Genomic DNA, 19,158 nt, shown 5'->3' with positions numbered 1-19,158 from the left:
AGTGTGATACCAATTTGCATAGCAAGCTCCCACAATCAGCAATATGAGAATGACTTTATGATCTTTTATTCATATTTGAAGGATTAACATTGGTTAAGACAAACTCCCTTCGTAAGTGAAATATGGTGTGTTTTTAAGGGTGTCTACATTGCAACAGCGACTCAGTTCAGAAGCATTGAACTGGCTGTAAAACACTTTGGAATATCTGAGGTAGGAAGGCACTTTATAAATATAAGTTCTTATTTCTAAAACCTTAACTGGTCTAAATGCTGTGCTAGCCATTTTGTTTGAAACCATGGCAAGCACACTGCTACATGTGAAAGGGCAAAAAATACAGACATACCACAAAACTTAAAGAACACTCATTCTCTGCCTTAATGTTTCAGACGTGATCCTTCAGTGTTCCAAGCAAAGATATCAAGCAAACCCATTTCTTCACCTGTTGATTAACCATCTATGGCTTACAGTGTTGCTATAAATGAGATGGCATGCATTAGAGTCGGTGGGGGGTACAGTTAAATCTTCCAATTTAACTCAGCTAACTCAGGATAGATAAGGAATCAAAACTGAAAAGGTATAGCCTTACTCCACTGGACTTAATCACTGCTGCAACAACCTACATTCTTAATAACACCTTTAATGCAATAAAATATCCTGTTGAGCATCACAAATGTATTATCAAAACTAATTTATCATTTAATAAGGCCATGTTGGGATAGGTAGCTTTTTAAGGAACATCAGAAAGGAAGAGAGAGTGAAGCAGAGAAATTTGTGGAGAAAATTCTAAAGCTTGCACCCTAGGTAGTTGACAGCATGGCTACCAGTGATGGATCAGAAGAAGTCAGGGGCCTCACAAGGCCAATGCCATCAATGGATCTAGATGATCTGACTAATTATTTGGATCTAAGGCCATTTAGGTGAATGAATAGTTGTCTTGGTGATGCAAGGCCAGATAGCTTGTGAAGTTAGGTATGTTTACTGCTGGAAGATGAAGTCTGGTATCTCAAAGCAATTCAGTCTAGGTTTTGTTCCTTCAAGGTTGGTCAAAGAGGATTACTAACATGGGTGGAAAGCAAAGGGCCCGGGACTGTATGCACATGAGTACTAATAATAGCAATATACGAATGGCAGACTTGCACTCAATGCTTAGAGAAGACCTGGGATATGCAGAGGAACTTGATTTCTAATTAGAGCCATCTCCCGGGACCCATCCTTACCTCCATAGAAGTGTATCTTTATAAGCAACGTGTCGATTTAACTTTCGAGATAATTGGGTGCATAAATGCTTCATAAATTTTAATTACTGAATCAGTTGGAACCTGTGCAGTCTGGGGTTTGCTTTCCGACATGCAAGATTGGGTTTCCTCTGCTAGTTTTGTCTCTGAATTATGTATGAATATACATCTGTTAGGTTTCCCAATCTGTGGACTTTGAAGTGTGTTATCTCCAGTGTCAGATTGAGAAACTAAATTGCAGCCGCGGTTTGCAAGAGCAAAGCTTGAGTGTGTTATTTCAACCAAAGCTAACTGTTTCTTTAAGTGCTGCGGTGAATCGAGGTCTCCAAATGCACCCCTAGTGATCTCATACAATAAGCTGACAGTTACAAATGACACGCTTCCAGAATAAACAGTAATTTATCAAGCAATAGTATTTTGCCAAATTACTTGATAATCAATAATGATCAGATTTATTCTACTGACCAGCTCTGGAGAATTGTGCAGTTTCTACCTGATAAAGAAAACACTGATTCCATAGAGCTTTGTATTTCCTCCCCACCCCCTCCCAGAGCAGAGCTGTTTTGGAAGATTCCACTTATAGACACTCTGATTAGGAACAAAACATATGGATCTTGTAAGGCAGTATTTCTCCTCAAAGTACTTTATATAAAGTAGTCCAACTTAACAACTTAGCATAGCAACCCTCCCATCGTTCATTAATTGTCAATTAAGTTTGAATGCAGTTCTCTTGGCTTAATAAATTAATCCAAAAGCAGTCATGTAATGTGTTCTCTGCAGCCAGATGCTAGGATCCAGTACTAATGCTCTTCATTACTCCGATGGCAATCGTACAATGTTTTGCTGTGTACTACAGCAGTGTTCTCTTTATAAGGTCACTTTAGCAGGGGCTTAGTTGCCTACATGCTTATCAACGGTGGAGATTAAATCAGACTGACTCTAAATAGTAGCAGGATCAGATTAGAGATTATTGAGGTAGATATCTGTTTGTTTGCTGAGGGGGTGGAGTGAAGGGAAAGAAGGAAGGTGAATCTCCAATTAAATTTTTCTTGATGTACAGTGTATCACCAATCTTGAAACATGGATTGTCCAAGTATTCTCTCACTTAACCTGAGGTTTCTGTTTGTCAATCATTGCGCGATATGAAATCAATTCAGGTTTTTCATGGGGAAGGAAAGCCGGAGAGTGAAATTTTCTGTCCCTTCACATATCCATCATTCCAAGTTGAGTTGGAATTGGTGTATGCATAAAACCAATATCTATAAAAACATGCATTTATATTGATCATTTAAGGCACTAAGTCATCCCAGGGGGTTTCACAGGTTACCATGTAGAAGCTGACATGAAGCAAGCTGATGTAAATGCAAGGAAGTGATATCAATCAGAGCTTCTGCTTCCCTTATAAACGTTTGCAGAATACAGACCTGGTCTGTGATGTCAAAACAACTGAAGCAGAGTAGGAATTTTAAAAGGCTTTTAAAGGAGGAGGGAGAGTGAGAAAGGTGGAGAGCAATAGGAGGGGAATTTCAGAGTTTACACTGTAGGCAGCAGAAGACATGACCTTGAAGTGATGGGAACTAGGAATGTACAAGAGACCAAAACCTGAGGAGCACAGACCCTAAAGGATTGTAATGCTAGAGGATATTACAGGAAATAATTAAATACAAAAAATGAGAATTCAAAATTTGTGGCATTGTCAGAATAGGTGCAAGTATAAATCAACAAGCTTAGGAATACTGGGTGAACAGAAGTTGATGTCAGTTAAGGTATAGTTGAGAGAAGTTCTGTTAAACAAGTTTTTGCTAATTGAGTTTCTTTGATTCCCAGCACTTGAACACCAATGTTGGAGATTTTTGTGTGACAACTTCACAAATCACTGAGAGGGTTAAGTGATATTGCCTGTGTTTCCATGTAAATATTTGTTTATGTAATTGGAAACATCACCTGTTGGAGCTTGCTTTCACACACCAGTCAGGTTAGGTTTCTAACGCTTGGTTTGTGTTTGCATTATACATTGACGTGTACCTGTTGTGGTTTCTTTTGGTCTATTAAACAACAAATAACCTGCAACATGTAGTTAGATTGTTGTGTTAAAGACAATTGTAAAAACAAATTGGCAATGCAAAGGTTTGTAGTTATAACGTCCAGCTTAAAAATGTTGTGACTTCGTAATGTTCATTAGCTCATGATGTCTCTATACTGAATAGAAATTTCGTGATGTACTGTTTTTGGTGCAGAACCAGTGATTGACTTGTTGTAAGGATCATAAGCACATGAATTAACAGTGATTATTTTTATCAAGTGCAGAAAATCATTAAGTTTCAAACAATTTGAAGAACCCCATTATCTTGCCTCTCCCTACCTTCCCTGGCATTTCCTTCTCCTCTACCTCCCTGGATGAAATTGTCTTCCTTTTTATTAGAAATTTCTGCAGCAAGGTGTAATGAGCAGAGATAGTTGCAATCTAAGTTACTTGCAGAAAAGTGATGCCCAAGTGTGACTGACAGGGGAATTACTCAATTTCCATTCTGACTAAGAATAGTTGTAGCACTGCATGCAGACATAAAGCTTTTGCACTAAACGAACTTAACATTTCCAGTCTCCTTCCTTTGAACATGGACTTAGAGCACACACCAACTTGAGACAGATGAAATTACAAATCTTACTGGGACATAGCTAGCCCTGGAGGTGCACCACTCCAGCTGGGGTTGAATATAATGTGTGGATCAATTTGCGGGAATAACAGCAACTTGTATTACAACTATGTGTTTTTCCTTTAACATAGTCATAAGGCTCTTCACAGGTAGGTTATCAAGCAAAATTTGACTTTGAACCATACAAGGAGAAATGTGATCAGGACATTAAAAATTTTGTTCAAAGGTGAATATTTTGAGGAGTGCCTTCGAAAAGGAGAAGGATGTGTAGAGATCTGACAAAGAAATTCAATAGCTTAGTGTCTAGGCAGCTGAAGGCACCACCATGCATGGTGGAGGAAAGGAACATGCCTCTACTGCTCATGACTTGATGGAGTTGATCTTGGATCTAGACATGCTGTTTCAACAGAGCAAGAGACCAACAACTTTCAAGAAGTCCCTATAGTCACTTTGATCTCAGCAGCTCTTCAGTAACTATAGATACAGCTGTGTTTCTGTTTCACAGTCCCACCGAAAACTCCAGTGACATGTAACCAGTGTCACAGATTGATGCCGTGCTCCTTTTGAATAAAAAGACATCCTGCCTGGACATTCTTCCTTCAGTTTGAGTGGCTTCTTGGCATTCTTTTCACCACTTATATCTCCCAGCTGCTAGAGTACAGAGCAGAGTTTTCTGGATATTGCATTACACTTACAAATCTGTGTACCACAGCTGGTTTCCTTATTCCATTGAATTCCTTAATTCTACAAATCAGCCTGCAGATTAGAATGCTCCAGCAATAGTTCTTTAACAAGCAATTTCTTAATTTGGCGGAGGTCAAAAATCTCATAACACCGGGTTATAGTCCAATTGGTTTGTTTGAAAACACTAGATTTTGAAGCTGTGCTCCTTCTTCAGGTGTAGTGTGCAAACTTCTTTATGTTCAAACATACCAGCAGATAGCCCAGTATAGGTCTCTTGTGTTGAAGAGATTTAGTAATGTTGGATTAAGTCTCTGGAGTTCTTTGATCATCCAATTGAACTCTTCTATTCCAATTCTCCTGGATCTCTTGACTTCAAGCAAGACCAAACCTCGAGATATGGCAGAAGGTATATTTTATACCTTCCGTGCTTCTACTCCAATCTACAACACAATGTTATTCATAAGAACCCTATTCCGATCATGCTGCTGTTGAGAGTTTCACAGAAGGTCCACGTTCTTTGGACCCCATTGGTCTTCCAGATGAAGTGAATTACTGTAATGTACCACAGCGCCAGAACTTTGTCTTTCCAGGTACTGATGGTTTGCCACCTGAGGTTCACCCTTCAGTGACTCCTCTTCAGTGCCTTCAGGAGTATGCCTTGGTTCCAGCAATAGTGCCAGACTACATGTCTAGCTGGTTCAAGATTCTGCCTTCCTATCAGCAGATATTGAACCACCCCTAATGATCTATCCTCCTTGGAGATGTCCTGAAAAAGACAGTAAAGAAAAAGCTTGAGTGGTGGGTTGGTGGGAGTGACAGAAGTTTTAGCAGCAAAATGTTAGATTCGTTAATGATTAAACAATATGATTTTGTAGGGACAGAATGAAAGACTTGGTAGATGAGATGGGGGGTGAAATGTGTAGGCTAATGGGTGAATCATAATATGGTAACAAATAGTATCCATAATCTGCAATGCCTATTGGCATGGGGGCAAGGGAACATCTGCAACTAAGACTGAACCTTCAGGATTCTACCCACTTAAAGTATAAAAAAGTAAAGTTGTCATAATCTTAGATGATAGGACTGCTTTCTCATGAAAATGGGAGGGTCACCACATTTCAGGTGAGGGATGAAGTTGTGAGGAGAGTTCTTCAAGGAAACCTCAGCCAATGTGAGAATTGAACCTATGCTGTTGCCATCACTCTGCATAACAAACCAGCTGTCCAGCCAACTAAGCTAACTGATCCCCAGTTAAAGTATATAGTATAAATGGTTAAAGGTGGTGGTTCTCCAATATGAAAACAGATCTGCCTTTCTCTACAACCTTAGAATGATCTCACTGTATCTGTCTTTTTTTTAATATAGGGGCCTCCATGAATAGTAGGTAAAGCTGATACACGCTGGTAGAGTTATTGGCCTGGGGCGGCGCCTGCTTATTTGGAATGATGCTTGCCAGACATGGAACAACAAATAAAAATAAAAGGATAATTGTTTATTGCATTCTTGAATTGATCTGTGTTTGTCTTCCTTTACAGCTTTTGTGATTTACAACTTCCTTAGCCTCTGCTACGAGTACCTAGGTGGAGAAAGCTCGATAATGTCAGAAATCAGAGGGAAACCCATCAAGTGAGTTATTTCCACTTTTTTAATGCATATTCACTTTGACTCTGTAAAGTTATATACATTGAAGACTTACACTTAAATTAAAAACAGCATACCATTATTCAAAGCACTACTGATCTGAAATAAACACTAAATGGACTTCCTGGCCATTCGGCACAGAACAAAATTATAGCCAAAGACCAAACCAAAATATATTTATCTTTTAATAAAATTACCAATGTTCTTCTCAAACATATATCAACAAATCAGTCGGGAGGTGAGCAGTTCTTTAGGGGCATTTTTGAATTTTCCTGATCCACCAGTGAACTCGGTCCAGGACTACTGCCCAATGGGTTGAAAACTACATTTGAAGTTAGAGAATTCAGGTTAACTGCAAGGAATGCACTGAATTATTGGAAATGGTTTTGGTTAGGTATTACCCAAAAATGATCTTCACTAGAAGGAAGATTCCACTGTATAACTATCATTCTGTTTCATATTTTCTTTCCCATGTAGTGATTTAATCCAATCTCTATCATTCTTATTTTGACCTCAATAAAATGACAGTTATGTTTGCAAAACAATTAATAAAACTATGAATATACAATAGTTTTTTTGTAAATATAGTATTCCTTATTTACGTTTCCCTCTCATCCTAGGTCCAGCTGTTTGTACGGAACGTGCTGTCTGATGGGTATGACCTACTCCATTGGATTTTTACGGTTTTGTAAACAGGTGAGATTGTGAGAAGTCTTTGAGTGCGTATTTGTATAGTTGGTGATGGTTGGGTAACAGTTCTGTTTTTACTGGCACTGCTTGGTCAGCCAGTATTAACCCATTTATTAAGACCATGTGAAATAGCATCAAAAATTTACTGGAATGGGAAAAGACTATTTGATCCATGCTCAGACTATACACAGTCTACAGCAAGAATATCTGGATTTATATAGCACCTATTAAAGAAATAAAATGTCCCAAGGTGTTTCACAGTAGGGTAATCAAACAAAATTTGATACTGAGCCACGAGATATTCAGATAAATTATACAAACTTAATTAAAGAGGTTATTTGGAGCAAATTAAAAGAGAAGAGGTTTGGGGAGGCAATCCCAGATCTTAGGGCCTCAACAGCTGAAGGTATGGCCTCCAGTAGTCCACTGCTGAAATCAGCTCTGCAATTGTGCAGAGATCCTGGAGGGTTGTAGAACTGGAGGTGATTAGTGGCAAGGGAAGGAGCATCCATGTAAAGATTTGAATACAGGATGGAAAACTTTATAATTGAGATGTTGTAGAACTTGGGGTTACCTCCATATTGCCCAGATGAAATTGTTGATGTGCAACATCCATTGAATTAATTTTAATAGAAGACACCTTATGCACAACATAGGTAAACAAAACACGTGTGCCACTCCAATTCAGTTAGCAAATTAATAGAGCACTACTGATCAAAAACTTTCATATTTGGCACTTTTTCAGCGAAACATTAAATGTTGAAGTACACAATATGTATGCATTGAGATCCCATCTATCTATACATTTGTTGATTATTTGCATTTCCCATGTGGCTAGAGTCTAATGTACAGTGCTGTGATAACCGTTTTTAAACTCAGTCCTGTCCCTTTAATATATGAGCTATAGCTATATACTAATGCATAATACCAAAATATTCTCAAACAACACCACAAAACATTAATTACTCATTACATTTCCGCTATTCATTCCTAGTTTGCTTCCTTGCACAGAAAACATTTGCTTCAGGATCCATTAATTTCCATTAATTATTTGACAGTTTCCACTTCGACCTATCCTTCTATATTCTACTAAATACAGAAAATACTGGAAACATTCAATGAGGTGAGAAACATCTGAGCAGTGTGAAACAGATAATGGGCTGAATTTTACCAAAGTTAGTGTAGTGTCAATTTCATGGAGTTTCATAGAGGGTTTCTCTTTTGTGCGTCCTAGCATGTTATCTCATGGAATTTTCTGCTGCTCACCTGTTTATGTATGCACAGCATTCCTATGGTGCTGTGCTCGCCAATGGCAGATGTGTTTGCCATTGTCAGGATCTTCAAAATTTGTGCTGCTGGCACTGTTTTTAAAGCCCAGCTGTGCAGTATGTCAAATGCTGCCACCTATGAATAGCCCTTCACAGGATACGTAGTGGGAGAGAAATTAAAAGGAAAATCTTCTGGGCAGATACATGGCTGTGGTGACATGTATATCAAAATAGATCACATTTGTAAATATATGGCCACATTACATCATCATCTGCTCGATTGACTAACGTTATAACTGCTGCTACAAGAATCAAGCTCCAGAAGGTAGCCTTCCTTACAGCCAGACCACATTAGAAACCTGGAAGCTACCCTTTCCCTAATGCCCAGCATGGCATAACATATTATCATTGTTGAATGCATCAACCTCCGATGTTGTAAAACCTTAAGATTTCTTTTCATATTTTCTAATCAGCCTGTTCCAGAGCTGTCAATACACATGTTATGGATTAGGTGGGATTGGAACCTGACTCTGAGTTAGAGACACTACCACTATGCCACAATGCTAACTATTGTAGATGATACACATTACTGCTATTGAGTGATGGTGGAGCAAGTGAATGTGGATGTAATCAATCAGGTTGCTTTGTTCTGGATGGTGTTAATCTGCTTGAATAGTGTTGGATTTGCATTCATTCAGGAAAGTGGGGAGTATTCCATCACATTTCTGATTTTATGCTTTGTAGGTGGTGGACAGGCTCTGTTGAGTCGGAAAGTGAGTTACTTAATGCAAAATTCTTTGTTTTGGACCTGTTCTTATAGCCACAGTATTTTGTGTAACCACAACCGTTTTCCTTTGTACCAAGTTTGACTTCAACCAGCAGAGAGATTTTCCCCAGATTTTCAGTGACTCCAGTTTTGCTAGGGCTCATTGATGTCACACTCAGTCGAGTGCTGCTTGATATCAAGGTTCAGCTCTTTTGTCCATGTTTGAACCGAAGGTGTAGTGAAGTCAGGAGCAGAGTGGCTCTGGCAGAATTCAAACTGAGCATCACTAAGCAGCTTATTGCTGAGCTGGTTCTGCTAGATAGCACTACTGATGATGCCTTCCGTAATTCAGTAAGAATAGACTGATGGGGCAGTAATTAGCTGGGCTGGATTTGTCCAGCTTTTTGCATACAGGACATGTTTGGGCAATTTTCCACAATGTCAGATAGATGCCAGTGTTGTTGCTGTACTGAAATTGGTTAGCCAGGGCACAAGTTCCGGAGCATGTCTTCAGAACTCTTGCTGGAAAATTGTCAGAGTCCATAGCCTTTGCACTATCCATAGCCTCTGTCCTGTTGAGGATTGGGAGACTTGATACAGGTCTGCAGCGGATCCTTGGAAGCAACCAAATGCATAAAAATTACCGCAGCTGTCACCTTGATCACTGAAATAGGATGGCCACCCACTCTGTCAGTTTGCAGCTCCCCCTCCAGTTTGATTATAGTGTCCTGAGAAATTCTTGTTCTGTGGCTACACTGCACCTCACTCATCTCGAGGAAAATGCATTGTGGATGATAGACCCCAGACCTACTGTACCACCACCTCATTCTTGGGGGGACCTTCTGCTGTAACCTCTTCAAGTGGAGCCTGTTTGATTATGGTTAAAGGTTGCTGCTGGTCCTGGGCTTGCTGAAACAGTTGCTCTTCCTCAATTTCTTTGCATCTTTGTTGCACAGCAGCCACAGTGACAATAACCCCTCCTGTGGCTGGATCCATTAGCCACTGTCCCAATTAATCTACGTTAGGAATATCAGAAGCAAGAGTTTCATAGTAATGTGAATAGTCAGTATTGGATCACTCTTAAATGACAGTTTAACATAGCCCTCGATGTAGTGGGACATGTGTGACTGTCAACAAGAAGGCCTTCCAGTGCTTGTACGTGGGTCTTTGTGATAGTAGTCCTTATTCTGATGTATGCAGCACAAGCAGTGCCACACAAGTAGAGTAAGAGATTGTAAATCCAACAGAAAGATTGAGACCTTGGTCTATTCCACCCCCATATCCCCCCAGAAAGGCAGCATTGCTGTAAAAAAGTATGTTGTCAAATACTTGTAGTTCAAGGTGAGAGGAAATCAGTTCTGTGTCCTTGAATAGCCTGTGAGACACTGGATTGTCTTTGTGAATTGTGGCAACTTTTTAAGGACCCGTCATTACTTCTGCTTCACTGAGATGACGGAGATAGTGGTATTGTCACTGGACTGTTAATCCAGAAAGCCAGATAATGTTCTGGAGACCCAGGTTCAAATCCCACCACAGCAGATGGTGGAATTTGAATTCAATAAATATCTGGAATTAAGAATCTAATGATAACCACAAAACCATTGGCGATTGTCAGGAAAAACCCATGCGGTTCACTAATGTTCTTTAGGGAAGGCAACTGCCATCTTTACCTGGTCTGGCCTACATGTGACTCCAGACCCACAACAATGTGGTTGACTCTGAACTGCCCTCTGGGCAATTAAGAATGGGCGATAAATGCCCTAGCCAGCGATGCCCTCATCCTGTCAATGAATAAAGAAGAAAACACTATTATCAATCTGTAATGACTAATGACATGATCAAGATTGTTTGAGACCAGGATTTGTATTCTATATGCTTGGTCACTACATGTATTTCACGTGCAGAATTCTATCATTAGAGCGATCTACTGTGTAAATGTTTGAAGGGCCTTACATTGTTCACAGATGCAGTCCACTTCTTCAGACAGAAAAGCATTTGCTTTGCACAGTCTGGGAATGGTGACAGCCATTTTTCATTTCCATTGCATATTTGTGATTTAGACGAGAGGGAACACCAATCACACTTCACATAAGCTCAGCTTGATAATGTAGAGACCTCTGAAACTTTCATGTTCATTTCTTCGTTGCAGTCCCTGTTGATGCCATCAGTTCTGAGCTTCCACACATTCCTACTCAATTTTTTTTGTTTAAGTCATTGTCCCCCCCATTTTATCCAGTGATCCCGAGCCTACAGCTTAGTTATTCCAACCATCATGTAATCATTTTTAAGATCTCAATTGAAGCACCATTCAGCCTTCTAATTACAAGCCAAGGTCATAGTTTAACTATTTAACCTGTACTTTAACTCTAAGGCCCAGTGGATTTTGGAATGAATTTGCACTGCCATTGTCCAAGACCAGTATATTCTTCCTGAGGTGTAGTGCCCAGAGCTGAATGCTGTCCTCAAATTGAAGACTGCCCAAGGCTCTGTACTTCAGCAGTTTTAACAAGCAATGTTCATGCATTGCTTCTCTTTTGTATTCCACACACTTTGAGACAAAAGCCACTGTTCCACTACCTTTTTGATTACATTTGTGTACTTCGTGCAGTAACTTTTAACGATCTCTGTACGTGATCAACCTTTGCTCCTACACCATTTCTTGATTGTCACTATTTTTCAAAAAAACACATCCGATATGTCTTTCTCTGTTCAGAAATGTGACCTCACATTTGCCTGTGATGAACTCCAATCTTCCACAGTGTTAACCATTAGTTAAATTTGGCTGTGGCACAAGTTAACGATCTGCTTTTCAATTACTGTGACTCTCCATGGAATCTGCAAAACATAGATGGTGGAAAAGCAAAAGACCCAAAACAGTAATTGTCATGTTTAGCTGAGGCATCCAATTATTATGGATCTGAAATAAAAACCCTGATGGAGAAACTAAGCAGGTCTGGTAGCATAAGTGGGGAGAGAAATAGGGATAACGTTTTGAGTTCAAAGACCTTTCTGCTTCAGATCGCCAGCGTTTGGACTACTTTACTGTTATATTGGTACAGATCTGCCATTCAGAATACCCTTATTTATGTTTAATCGTTTCATTATCTTTACTTTCAGTGCATTCTGATATATAAAGTTGCTTGTTCCTACTTGTTGCTGTCAGTATCAGTTATGTCTCTTGTTGAACGGTGCGGTAGTGTTTTTTGATGTCTTTTGTAACCATATGCTTGGTAGCAGAGTGCTTATGTTTCTGGACTATTAATCATGAGGCCTAGACCAAGACCTCAACATAGGAGTTCAAATTCCACCATGCCAACTGGGGACTTCAAATTTGACTTGCTAAATATGGGACAAAAAGCTTGTTTGGTGAAACAACAGGATTGTTACAAAATTCCATCTAATTCAGTAATGCCATTCAGCAGAGGAAATTACATGCTCACTCAGCCTGGCTATATGTGACTCTAGATTCAGAGTAATGTGATTGAGCTGCCTTTAGCTCTTAGCTGCCCTCTGAAGTGGCCTAGCTAGCACTCTGGGATTCAAGAAGGTGACCACCACCAGCTCAAGGCCAATTAGGTTTGAGAAATGATTTTTCTTGCCAGTGAGGGCCAAATTAATGTAGCAAACAGCAATCTAAAGCTCTGACTACAGCCGTTAACTCAGTGCGTGCATATGAACAAATTGATCGTGGGGTGCTACGATTGACTAGTGTCTTTTAGCTGATGAGAAGATTTAAAAATGAGATTGCACCCATGTACACACCATTGCTGCCCATTTGACATGTGCTGAAAGGGTGTAAGTGTGGCCGTTGGATGAGAGGCATTGTTGGGCTCAATATTAAGAGACCAGATGGTTAGACTTTGATATGACAGGTTGCCTAGTACCCCACCTGAGACTATGGTTGAAACTGCCTTCAAGAGAGCTTTTTTCTTGCAGAGTTCAACTTGATCATTGTATATTCGGCATTGCTTGGTGAGTAACACTTTCAGCATGAGAAGGTTGTGGATTCAAATTCAATTCACAGAGACCTGAGCACGCAAGTAACAATCCATGTAGTACTGAAAGTGCTACACTATTATAGATGTCATCTTTTGGATGAGACATTAAACCAAGGCCACATCTGCACTCTTGGGTAATACTATTTTATGAAGAAGAGCAGGGAAGTTCTGCTTGATATCCTGGTCAATATTTATTCTTAAACCCAGTGATCCAATCAATATCACACTGTTGGGCCTTGCTGTGTGCAGTTTGGCTATCACGTTTCTTACAACAGTAACTGCATTTCAGAAAATGCTCTATTGGTTACGAAGCATCTTGTGTGGTCCTGACAGTGCAAGGCACTATTGAACTACAAATCTTTCTTTATGTCCTTTCGTATAGTGATGGTTCGTTTGTACACACCTAAGGAGGGAACCTGTTCAAATGTTCTTTGTTCCTTGTGGAGATGTGCCTTTTATATAGTTGGTGGAAGTTTGTTTTTGTGTTCATGAGTGAGAAAAAGGGATAAAAGGGGAAGAAACTGACCCCACGATATTGACTGCATTGTCCTAATTTTCAGAGTTTTTTAAAATTGCTTGGTAGTCATTTCATTTATGTCTGGGATTTTAAATTAACTTACTAATGTTTGTTTCTTGTAACTTACCAAAATCCTACTGCATGCCTCTTCCAGGCTACCCTACAATTCTGCGTGATTAAACCTCTAATGGCAGTCATCACCATTATTTTGCAAGTGTATGGCAAATATCACGATGGAGACTTTGAGTAAGTTGCCACTTTAAATATCACTTTTCAAATGTAAGATCTGGCTTTCTTTTTTTAAGAACTTAAAATCTTTGATTAGTTAATACAATTTTTTAAATGCGTCTTCCTCAGGTGTAATGCGAACAGCTGGATTATGTACTTTGAGGTCAACTGGAGTGAGAGAGTTAAAGTATTCTTGATTTAATAATTTGTTTCTGAATTCAGCTTTCCTGGATAAGTTATCTACATACCAAGTGATTTAATTCTCTGTTGTATGGAAGGTTAAGCTAGTATTGCAGAGCAGTAGAAAAGTTTCCTTCATTCATTCATGTAAGCAATGTCTTCGGAAGAGCATAACTGAGAGAATATTTCTCATATATAGACTAAGTAAAAGAGAGCATTGCCAATTATTTGGGGCAACTCAAACTTCTGTCTTATCTGTGTACAGTGCAAACTAGATGACTAGGTGACCGGACAAATAGGAAAACAAGTACTTCTCTGGTCATTTGGGTGCGGTTGTTGTTGTGATATCAACGGATACAAGAACATCATAGGTTTGGAAGTAAGATTGTCTGTATTTATTGATATCTGGTTCAGACTGACAGTGGCCAGCAAGCTGGGAACAGGTGAATTACCAAATTTCTGGGCCACAGTAGAGGTGGTAGCACAATAAAAGGCGTAAAGAAAAAAGTAAATATTTAACCATGTATGTTTATTCAAAAAAAAATTAAATATATAATATTTGCATTTATATATAGTTAATGTTTAATATTAGTACAAGTTAACTTACTTGTGGCCACTGTGGGTTGGAAACAATCTGACTCCAGGTAGAATATAATTATTTCTTTAGTTGGCCAAGTAAGATGTACTGTCGGATCTTGTTCAACAAATTAGCCCCTTGAGTAAGAACACTGTAGTAATATGCTGTAAAGCTGAGCTGTGTGAGACATATTTCTACCAATTTCTAATGTAGGATGAAATAATAGATAGCAACTGGAATAAGCTATTTACTTCTTGAAACTGTTCTGGCATTCAGTTACGCAATGGCTGAGATGTGTCTCAACTCCAGATTCTGTAACCATTAATAAAAATCTTAACAATCTCAGTTTGAAATTTCTAATTGATTCCTAGCCTCAACAGCTCTCTTCAGGGAGAAACTGGCTCTAATATGCTTCCATTTTCTGGACTTTCCCACCAGAGGAAATAGGTTCTCTTTCTGAACCCTATCTGGGCCGTTGGCCACTTGTCATATAATAAATATTGAGTAATTTCTGTACTGCATTAGGCATCGATAATTTGAATGTAACTTTCCCACGGAATTCTGACTTGCATTAAAATGATAAGATAATTTGCTTGGAGTTGGCGAATGGATAAAGAGACAGAAATGCTAGGGAAATGTGCTTCAGCAGCTAGGACATATTGTTCCAAGGACATGTTTTGAAGAAGGGAGAACAAGAATAGTCATTGTAGAGGAGGAGTGGACACAGACAGAAGACTGTAAAAGGGCCATGGAGATAGGGTAGACCAGATAGACCAGATGGATCAGATTGAAGGAGAGTTTAAAGAACTTCAAGTTCTTGAAGGAATTGAATAGAAAGAAGTTCCCTTTTTGGGCAATGCTTATCAGGAAGTTGGAACTGTAGCGGTTTGGTGGACCAATACTTTACTGTATGGAGATGCTTGGTCTCCCCAGATTGTGTTTGTGGGTCAGCTCTGTAGCCGTTATGAGCTTCTGGAACTTCCTAAAAAGAATCTCTCTACTGCTTCATATCAGAAGGTAAAGTTTAGCCAATATTGCAAACCTTTCTAAAGAGTCACTATTATTGCCACTAAAACACAGCAGTTTTAGAGAGATACTTTTAACCTTTTTGAAAAATGCAACTTGAAGTGGCCAAATTTCTCTACTTTGGGAGATTGAAGAATTAATCCTCCCTTGAAGTTCTTCTTTGTCTCTGTCTCTGCTACTGGTTTGGCTCCTCAAACATATTAAAATTGTAATTTTTATATTGTTCTTGCAGGTTCAAAAACAACTATTTTTCTTTAATGTTAACTGCCTAGCTAGGCACTGAAAAACTGTCTTCTCATTAATCCCTCATCTCTGCAAGAGTACAAGTTTTAGTTAGTCTTTAGCAGCCTGAAGCAATAATAGTTTGAAGTTAGTAGTAACCCTGAGTTTTTAGGTCATCCTTTTCTGTTTCCCCTACAACTAGTATTTAAAGTCTATACTGAAATGTCCAAATTCTAGAAGTGAAGTTTCCCATTGTGTAACATTTGTAGAGTGAAGATTGCAGTTAGGTGATCCAGTGCATACCGCAATCTATCTGTATTAGAACTGACATTAGCAAAGTTCTAAAAGAAGGACCCTGGTGCAAACAGAACTCAATATGTAGACTGTAAGAAAAAGTGTTGAGATAAGAAAAATTCTTAAGAAAATGCTTGGCGATGCAGTGAATTCTCTCATTACAAATTATTTGTGTGTTTTATTTCCACAGTGTGAGAAGCGGATACCTTTATATCACTATTATTTATAACATCTCTGTCAGTCTTGCACTCTACGCATTGTTCCTCTTCTACTTCGCCACCAGTGAACTCCTCAGTGCATTCGATCCTATTCTGAAATTCCTGACGGTGAAGTCTGTTATTTTTCTCTCCTTCTGGCAAGGTGGGCATCCAAAATGTCTATTTTAAAAATCTATTTATCTTTACTAGAATTGAGAAAAACAAATTAACAAAGTACTGTACAAGGAATCTAAAGGAAAATAAGTGAAGTGGAGGAACTTGATTTTTTTTTTCACTAAAAATAATAGGAAAAAAAGGGAATTAGGATGGACAGATCCCCAGGATCTTACGTTTTCCACATGAGACATTTTAAAAAATTGCAAATGTCATAATGTTGCACTCAGGAATTCAAGAAAGGAGGAGGAAGTCAGGTATTTCCTGACCCCTTAATTTAACATTGCGGAGGAGTCATTTGAATCTATCTATAGAAGTTAATTGACTCTGAATGCAGACAGATGTCAGCTTCTATTTGTGTGGCGTGGCCATGCACAAAATGGTGCCCTTTAGCCAATTAAGTTTTTGCACCTCCAGTAATGTAGTGGTAATGACTAGACCATGGGTTCAAATCCTACCATCGCAGCTGGTGAAATTCAAATTCAGTTAATAAATCTGGAATATAAAACTAGTTTCCGTATAGTAACCTTGAGACTGTCAATTGTCATAAAAACCTGTCTGGTTCACTGATTTTATTCTGGAAAATCTGCCATTTTACCCAGTCTACAAGTGACTGCAGACCCACAGCAACGTTGTTGACTTAACTGCAGTCTGAAATGGCCTTGTAAACCACGCAACTCAAGGGCAAATGGGGTGGGAAAAAATGTTGTGAGAGAAGAAAAAATGCAATTTGCAAATAAAATGCTTAATGATGTTTGAGAGTTGTGTTGAGGACATCTGTTGAAATTCTATTTTTCACTCCATTAAAGTGGCATGTAAGTTGCTATATCTACTAATGTGGACTGGATCATATTCCCTCAGGAATGCTGCTAGCGATCTTGGAGAAATTTGGAGTAATTCCAGAAGTCCAGATTATTGATGGCCATGAAGTCCGGGCTGGGACAGTGGCTGCAGGCCACCAGAACTTCTTCATCTGCATTGAGATGTTCTTTGCTGCCATTGCCCTTCGCTATGCCTATCCATCTCAAGTATACAGTGAAAAACGTGAGGCCACACCAGGTACGAACAGCCATTACTCCAAGCTCCAGCAGCTGACTGGAGGAATAGGTAGTGCTAAGATTATTTTTGTCTTTTCAATGAATAAATCTGAGATTTGGAGCAGAAGTTACCTGGTTAGGTTCAAGGTGTAAAATTTAGTTCACGGTTGGGGTCACAGTTTTCTGTTATTATTTAGTCTTTGTTTCCTGTGCCAAGGCAGAGGAAAAATCAACTACCTCCACGTCTGCTTTTTGAGAGAGAGAAAGGAATAAATATTGGGTGACCACAGCATTAACTTGGCTTTGATATCCAATGTTAAGGAATGGCTTGTTGACATTCACAGTCCAGGGTTTTCATCGCAGAACACGTACACAGACACACACACTCACTCTTGGCCAAAATACCAAACAGGTGCTCAGATCATTTCCTCCAGCACAGGTCCTGTGCTTTAGAGAGAGAAGATTAAGGCAAGCATGTAAATTGTTGCTAACATAATTGAAGAATAATTTGTATCTATTTGGGACTTTTTGTGATCACAGGATAAGGTACTTTGATTCGTCACACATTCCTTATTTTCAGTATATTCGGACTGGCTAGTGAAATCACAATGATGTTTGGAAGTCTTGTATACAGTCCCGATACAAGCCCGGCTCATGAGCCGTCCGTGCATACAATTTCCAAATGTGAGAATTTATTTTACAGATGACTGACTTTTACAAAAGTAAAAACCATACATGAAGTGGACATTTTAAACTGTTCCACATCAGGAGCACATATGACTAGAGTCTATGCCCTGCCAGCACCTCCCAATCCAACCGCTTCTCTCTCTTCCACTGCCACCACCCCCCCCACCCACCCCCGCCAACTCTTTTCATGCACATAGGACTGAGGCAAATGATCTTGATGCTTTTGATGGACAACAACAGTATTGTTGATGTTGAAACAAGTATCACAATGGGCCATCCTATACCATTGGGTGGTCTCAGCAAGCATTTATGCTGCATATGAAGTACTTTCAAATTAACACCAGCTCACTTATTAGAACATGTTATTTTCTCCCTCATGTTTATCTGGCTTCCTCTTAAATGCATCAATGTTATTCACCCATGGCAGCACCTTTGCACGTTGTCACCACTCTTTGAGTAAAGAAGTTTCTGCTGAACTCCCAATTGGATTCATTAATAAAGGCAGGCTGCCCAATGAAGTATACCCCAGCTGAGCCCTGTGACTGATTCTACCCTGGCTGATAGAGGCTCAGACCTGTTGGCTGAAAGTCTAACTTTTCTCCTTTCTAAACCCTGCATCACTGACACAATTACTCTCTGATCACTTCCAAAATGCTGAAACCAATTATGAATAGCAAATTGGAGAAGATATTTTGACTTGCAAAAGAAACATCTTATAACAATAAAGACTAATAAATCAATTAGAAATTGAAGTGAAATTTTTTTGCCCAGAATGATTAAAATGTGGAACTCGAATAAAGCAGTTGAAATTAAAAAGATATATTTAAGGAGGAGCTTATTAACTACGTGGAGGAGAAAAGGATAATGCTGATGTTAGATGGGGTGGGAGGAGGCCCTTTTGGAATATAAATACTATCATGGACCAGTTGGGCTGAATGGGCCCTGTTTATAATGCTGTTGATGGGACATGCCTTGTGATTGTGTCAAGGGCCTAGACTTTATAATATTGGTGTGGCATCATGTATTGATTTTTACCCTCGGAGTAAATAGGGATGTCTGGAAGCAGAAAAAGCACAAGACTGA

The 19,158-nt window shown here is 39.2% G+C and overlaps 1 protein-coding gene across 2 annotated transcripts in view; it reads left to right on the top strand.

Annotated features, from left to right (window-relative positions):
* The window catches only part of tmem184a (transmembrane protein 184a), a 35,901-nt gene that overhangs the window by 12,048 nt on the left and 4,695 nt on the right, over positions 1–19,158 (top strand). For both annotated transcript variants that reach the window (XM_048609358.1, XM_020526540.2), the window contains exons 4-8: positions 6,109–6,199; positions 6,835–6,910; positions 13,608–13,699; positions 16,171–16,340; positions 17,213–17,410. In XM_048609358.1, coding sequence (XP_048465315.1) covers positions 6,109–6,199; positions 6,835–6,910; positions 13,608–13,699; positions 16,171–16,340; positions 17,213–17,410 — 627 coding nt within the window. The remainder of the gene's footprint in view (positions 1–6,108; positions 6,200–6,834; positions 6,911–13,607; positions 13,700–16,170; positions 16,341–17,212; positions 17,411–19,158) is intronic.

Source organism: Rhincodon typus, chromosome 21 (assembly GCF_021869965.1).
Source record: "Rhincodon typus isolate 14 chromosome 21, sRhiTyp1.1, whole genome shotgun sequence".
Classification (NCBI taxonomy): Eukaryota; Metazoa; Chordata; class Chondrichthyes; order Orectolobiformes; family Rhincodontidae; genus Rhincodon; species Rhincodon typus.
The sequence above is the reverse complement of the archived record's forward strand: the minus strand, read 5'-3'. Positions and strand labels throughout refer to the sequence as shown.